Source organism: Orycteropus afer, unplaced genomic scaffold, assembly GCF_000298275.1.
Source record: "Orycteropus afer afer isolate SDZICR_OR568_19922 unplaced genomic scaffold, OryAfe1.0 scaffold00032, whole genome shotgun sequence".
Lineage (NCBI taxonomy): Eukaryota > Metazoa > Chordata > Mammalia > Tubulidentata > Orycteropodidae > Orycteropus > Orycteropus afer.
The window spans coordinates 7,318,413-7,325,365 of NW_006921619.1; the positions used below are offsets into that span (position 1 = coordinate 7,318,413).

A 6,953-nucleotide genomic window follows, 5' to 3' on the forward strand; every position below is an offset into this window, starting at 1 on the left:
TGGTAACCAACAAAGAAAATTTCCTTCTATAGATAAACCTTTCCTTAACTTTTACAATAATGGACTAATACAATATTTTGCTCAGGTTTTTTATTGCTTGATTTTGTTTTGATATATCTGAGCAAGCAGGGCTGGTGTGCTACTCTATTTGCTAGTTTGACAGTACTTAGCAACTCACCACCTGTCTCCTGGTGGGTTTAATAGAGGATGTGAATGTATACATAGATCTCTGTTAGCTGTTTGTGTAGAACAATTGAGGATGAATAGGGCTGGTATTGGCTGCTGCCTGTCATTGATCAGTTGGTGCAGAAGCAGAGGTGATGGCACTTGCCCACTGGGTGGGGCTAGAGTAGATGTTGATGTGGCTGGGTCAGGTAGGTATGGTTGCTTTCTGGTCGTCAGCCACCAATGTGGTTGCTCATGTGGTCCTTGGCAAGAGGAGCTGATTACTAGGTTGCACCCAAATTGGAATGCCGTTTGCAAATGTTCAAAATGGTCACACTTTCAGGCCAGTTAAAAGTCCACAGCACAGTTTGTGTTTTTATTCGCTGTTTTCATTCAGTTTCTTCTACTAGTCAGTATTTAATCTACTTTTTTATCCTTCATTTCTTTGTTGTAGAGGGTCTAGCTAGCTTGTCTGCCTATTCTGCTATCTTGCTGGAAGTCTCCTTAAATTATGTTTTGTTTTGATATAATATAATGTTGTACCATTAAGAGCTGTGAAATATACAAAAATTTTCATACATTGAAATTTTTCTTAAGTATTCCAGTTTTACCCCAGATGTTCATGTTTTTCTTTGATTAGCTTTCTTTTTAGAAATCTCTAGTAGACTGTGGAATTATTTTGTCCTGGGTCATTGTTGCTTCCCTTGCAATGCAAAAGCACAACCACTGCTGTGGAGTCCGATCCAACTCTTAGCGACCCCTCCTTGGGTTTCCGAGGTGGTATCACTACGGAAGTAGATTGTCCAACCTTCCTTCTGGGGAGTGGCTGGTGGGTTTGAACCGCCAGCCTTCTGGTTAGCAGTCAAATGCTTTAGGCACTACGCCACCAGAGCTTCCATTGTACACTAAGCTCCCTGAGAATGTTTGGCCTTGGGTGGATGCCAAAGACAAGACTGGCCTATGGAAACTGGATAGTTACCCTGAGGTTTGGGAATGTAAAGCAGGGATTAATTGCAGCTTTTAGTACCTCATACTGTAAGGCACATAACTCTAGTTGGTATCATGTCTAGTGGCTGAACTTATCCCAACTCTGACACCAGTTTTATGACTGAGCAATGGGCCACTTCCCAGACTCTTTGAGTCTGAGGTAGGTACTCCTCCTTTGTGCTCCCATGGAAACCCATGCCATATCATGCCCTGTGCCCCAGTATTGATTTGTCTTTGTGTGTAACTAGATGATTGAATTAATAATTTATTTCCACAAAACTTGCCCAGTTGACAAGGAGAAAATCTAAATAACTTTTTTTTTTTTAAAGGAGATCATCTTTCAGGTTATTGAGATCTAAAGTCAACCAGAGAAAACAAGAACAAAAACAAAAAAACCACTTGGTTTGAATTGAGTAAATACAGTTATTAGAAGTAAATATGGAAAATGAACCAGACCATGAAAATATGGAGCAGAGTCTTGGTGCCAAGAGTACTGAAGAAGAACTGAATAAGTGTTTCAGTCTAGAAGCTTCACTTTCAAAATTTTCCTACATAGATTTGGACAAGGAATTGGAGTTGAAAAATGATCTGGTAAAAACTTCAACTTTTTTCAAGTGATGACATTTAACCAAAGTACTGGTTCAAGTATGTTTTATGACCCAAAAGAATCTCAATCTATCATTTTTGCATGTTAGGAGTCTCTTTACAGTTTTACGAGATAAAATCACTGTTTATTTTCATCATTCATTACAGTTCATGAAACACTTTGATACATGTTCTCATGTGAGCTTCACAGGTCTCCTACCACTCTATGATAATCCATTTTTAGATGAGGAAGCTGAAGCTCAGCTGTAATAAATGCCTTCTTAAGGTCATAGAGCTATTGGTAGGTTTAGAATTCATATCTTGCATAGTGATTCACCCCCTCCTTGATTTGATACTAGTTGATAGGTTTCTGTGACTGTGAGAATATTTAATGACAAGTTGCTTGACCTAATCATCTTACCATAATTTATGAAGTAACTAAGAAATGTAATCTCAGACTTTTTTATATCATTTATGACATGTGTGAATTTAAATAATTAGGGGTTGTCATAAGACATATTGTTTTGTCATGTTTAAGAAAGCAAATGTAAAAATCTTTCAGCAGAAGCTTTCTGGAAAGGGCTGTGAGGATGGTGCAGCCAATGTATATTTGCTTTTGATAGTCATCAATGTATAGATTAAAAAACAAAATAAAACCAAGCTCAGTGGCATTAGGTCGATTCTGACTCATAGTGATCCCCATTGGGTTTCTGAGGCAATAAATTTTTATGGAAGTAGATTGCCTACTCTTCCTTCTGTGGAGAGGCTGGTGGGTTTGAACTGCCAACCTGTATATAGATAGATAGAAAAGGAAATATTTCTGAAGTCTTTTAACCTGACCTTTACTGCCATGGATTATTGAATTGACTGTATGATCAGATTGGTGGTATGTTTGTCTCTTAACTGGTAATATTTCTAATCACTGAAAGCACTCTCATAGTTATGAGGGGGAAGCACCACTAATTGAACATTAATTTCCTTTCTCTGTTTAGATCGATGACAAGGAGTTTGATATTCCTCAAGTTGATACTCCTCCAACACTGGAAAGCATCCTAAATGAGGTAGGTACATATTAGTAATCACTCATAGCGTTGATTTTAATATTTAAGGGTTGGTTATAGCATATGTAGTCTAGATCTGCGGTATCTCGTATGGAATCCACTAGTCATGTATGGCTATTTAAATTAATTAAAATTAAATAAAAATTAAAACTTTAATTCCTCAGTCACACAGGGCAGATTCCAAGTGCTCAATGGCCACATGTGGCTAGTGAATATAATAGTAGACAGCATGGATACAGAATATTTCCATTATTGTAGTATGTTCTGTTGGACAGCACTGGTCTGTGAGTTTTCTCAAGAGCAGAAACCATGTTTTGTTTGCCGTTTAGAGTCTCCATGCCCAGCACAATGCTTGGTGGATGGTAGAGTTTTTTTTTTTTTAAATATTAAATGAATTAAAATATTAATTATTATTATTTTTGAGGTTTGTATTCTGTGTTGATAATGATTAATTGAGCTCCACCAGAATCAGTGATAGTCAAGTAGCTCCCCTTCTGATAGTTGTGGTGAGTATTAGCACTCCTCGGAAGGAAGGTTGGGCAATCTACTTCCATAGTGATACTGCCTCAGAAACCCAAGGAGGGGTCATTATGAGTTGGGTCTGACTCCACGGCACATAACAACAATAGCACACTTTTCTATGACTAAAGCAAAACTTCCATAGTTTACCTGATGAGTGCTAGCTCTACTGAAAAATGTTTCAGAGTTTTGAAATGAAGGTGTTATTTTATGAATTGGCAGATCATAATGGCTTTTATAAAGGAAATTTATGAAAGTACATGGTGGGTGAAGTTATGTTTCGCATCTCCAAACAACTCTTTGACCCAGTCTTCTCAGTCTTTTAAAAACTTGCTTAAGATTCCCCTTGCAGGTATTAGCTTCTAATTTAAGAAAGACTAAAAGTTAAGTATGCAGGATTTGCCAAACAAAAATGCCCACTGATAACAATGTTCCAAATAAGTGGGACCTCAGTCTTTATTACTTCTTTACTTACTCTTCTGGGGTTGTAACCAACACTGTAGGTTGCAAACTACTTTCTCTGTTAATTGAATCTTTTATTTTTCTTGGATGGCCTGTTTTTTCTACCAGTTTGATGATGTTGTTACTTTGAATGTATCAATATTTTTAACTTCAGAAATGTTCTGTGTTGTGTTAGTTAAAGGTTGTATGTCAGCTTTGGCTGGACCATGGTTTTAGATGACTTGGCAGCTGTATGTATTTATTCCCTATGATGAGATTGTAATCACCTCTGTGGTGGAATCTGTTGTGAGCAGCTAAGTTGTTGCCTTTGGGGTGTGTCCTGTTTCCAGTATATGTGGGGATGCTTTGAGGAAGGTCTCTAGCTTTTTGGCACATTTTGAGCCATATTGCCTGCTGATCTTGGGTGTGCCATTTTACCTACTGATCTTGGGTTCAGCAGCCTCAGCAGCTAGCAGTGGAGTGAATTAGAAGAAGCCTCCAGCAAATAGAAGGGCTGTATATGCATAGGGAAACAGCTCAGGGGGCAGGAATGGGGAGGGGAGCTGTTGCATTGTGGGAAATTGCAGTCAACGTTATGAGGCAAAGTGTATATGAGCTGCTGTATGGAAAGTGAATTTGTTCTGTAAATTTTTACCCAAATCACAATAAAAATTAAAAAAAAAAAAAAAAAGAAAAAGAAGAAGCCTTCAGCTCTAGTGGCCTGAAACAAGAGGCAGAGCTGTATCCCAAGGTTGAGGGACCTTTACCCAGCCCCTAGAGCTGGCACTTTGAATGTGGACTTACAGCCTTCTAAACTGTAAGAGAATAAATTTCTGTTTGTTAAAGGCATCCACTTCTGGTATTTCTGTTATTATAGCACTGGAGAACTAAGTTATGTGAGCTCCATGTTAAGACTTAGGCATTTCAGTTTTGGCAATAAAGACCTTTTTGTCCATGTTACAGGTTGAATTGTGTCCTCCAAAAACGTGCTGTAAATCCTAACCTCTATGCTGATGGTTATAATCCCATTTAGGAATGGGTTGACTTTGTTATGTCAGTGAAGCAGGATTAGTGTAGGGTATATCTTGAGTCAGTCTCTTTTGATATAAAAAGGAGATTAAACAAGCAAGCAAAAGAGGGAGAGATAGGGACAGGAGTATGCCAGGACACATGGAGATCTCCAAGGAACCAAGAAGCAGGAGCTGAAGAGAAAAGGATCTTCCCCCAGTGGCAACAGAGAGAAAGCCTTCCTGTAGAGCTGGCACCCTGAATTTACACTTAGAGAGCTCTGGTAGCATAGTGGCTAAGGCACTTGATTGCTAATCAGAAGGCTGGCGGTTCAAACCCACCAGCCACTCCTTGGAAGGAAAGTTGGGCAATCTACTTCCGTAGTGATACCACCTCGGAAACCCAAGGAGGGGTTGTTATGAGTCGGACTGACTCGATGGCACATAACAAAAAAGACTCCTAAACTGTCAGAAAATAAATTACTAATCCTTGTCATCCTTCGAAACTGTGCTGCCTCTGAAGTTTTCAACTCTGAAATTCTGTTTTCTAACCATAACCTTCTCCTCTGTTTTCCTTAATTCCATTAAACCTGTTCTTTGACTTCTTCAAGACCAAGTCCCTTGATCCTTCCTAATCTCTCAGTCTCTGAGAGTAGTGTTGGATTTACTCCAATCCTACTACTGGTTCTTGAAGCCAGAATTTTCTATTGAATTTGTTATTGAAGTATAACATATATACAGAAAAGTACACAAATTACACTTTTAGGTTGGTGAATTTTCATAAACAGAACACTGTGTTATTAGCAACCAGATGAAGAAGGAGAACATTATTAGAACCCTCCAAACCTCCTCTGGTACCAACTTCAGAACTCAGCCCTAGAGTAATCACTTTGCTAACTTTGACCAGCATTGATTAATTTGCCTGTTTTAAACTTTATATAAATTGAATTATGCACTATGTGCTCTTGTGTGCCCATCAGTATTAAGTTTGTTAATTCATTCATATGTTTTTGTGTTTAGCTGTTTATTCATTCCTACTCCCATATAGTTTCTATATGAATAGTTTCCAATTTCTGGCTACTGTGAAAAGTGTTCCTGTGAATATTCTTGTTTGTGTCCTTTGGTGTGTGTATACATACACATACACACATTTGCTGTGTCACCAGACATGGGATTGTTCAGCTTTAGTAGATACAGTACTGGCACAGATTTTCAAAGTAGTTTTATCAATATATACTTCCAAAAACAATATATGAGAGTTCTGGTTACCATATCCTTGCTAACTTTTGAAACTTTTCTGCCATTTATTGTTTTTTTTTTTTAAACTTGTGATGAAAACATATACAGTAAGACATCTGCCAACGTAACAATGCCCCCATTTACAGCTCAGGGACATTGATGACTTTTTTTCATGTTGTGCCACCATTATTGCTATCCTTTTCCAAAATATTCCACCACCATTAGCATAAATCCAATGCCCTTCAAACAAAAGCTTCCCCTTTCCTCCTCCTTCCTACCCCTGGTCATCACTAATAATCTTTGGTTTCTATATATGTGTATATGTGTGTGTGTGTGTGTGTATATATATTTGCGTGTATTGTTGTTGTTGTTATGTGCCGTCGAGTCAGCCCCAACTCATAGGACCCCTCCTTGGGTTTCCGAGGTGGTATCACTACGGAAGTAGATTGCCCAACCTTCCTTCCAAGGAGTGGCTGGTGGGTTTGAACCGCCAGCCTTCTGGTTAGCAGTCAAGTGCCTTAGACATTATGCTACCAGAACTCCTATTTGTGTGTGTATATATAAATACATATATTTGTTTTTTTTCCAACCTACCTAGGAATGTTCCCTTCTCTCCCCTTCCATCCCTGGTAACCAACAAAGAAAATTTCCTTCCATGTATATACTTTTCCTTGACTTTTTACAATAGTGAACTAATACAATATTTGTCCATCTGTGGTTGAGTTATTTCACTCAGTATAACGTCCTCCAAGTTCATCCACGTTATGTGGTGTTTTGCAGATTCTGCATCATTCTTTAGGGTTGCATAGTATTGCATTGGGTGTATGTACCACAGTTTGTTTATCCATTCCTTGGTTGATGGGCACTTAGGTTGTTTCCATCTCTTTGTTACTGTGAATAGTACTGCAGTGAGCATGGGTGTGCATGTATCTGTTCTTGTCCTGGCTCT

At 38.4% G+C, this 6,953-nt stretch overlaps 2 protein-coding genes across 2 annotated transcripts in view; one reads left to right on the forward strand and one right to left on the reverse strand.

Annotated features, from left to right (window-relative positions):
- LOC103192943 (prothymosin alpha-like) overlaps window positions 1-789 on the reverse strand; it is a 3,081-nt gene extending 2,292 nt beyond the window's left edge. Inside the window, exon 1 of the mRNA XM_007936029.1 lies at window positions 777-789. Coding sequence (XP_007934220.1) covers window positions 777-789 — 13 coding nt within the window. The remainder of the gene's footprint in view (window positions 1-776) is intronic.
- An 801-nt stretch (window positions 790-1,590) lies between these two features.
- Window positions 1,591-6,953, forward strand: part of VPS8 (VPS8 subunit of CORVET complex) — a 439,537-nt gene continuing 434,174 nt past the window's right edge. Inside the window, exons 1-2 of the mRNA XM_007936030.1 lie at window positions 1,591-1,743; window positions 2,730-2,798. Of these exons, the coding sequence (XP_007934221.1) occupies window positions 1,591-1,743; window positions 2,730-2,798 (222 nt within the window). The remainder of the gene's footprint in view (window positions 1,744-2,729; window positions 2,799-6,953) is intronic.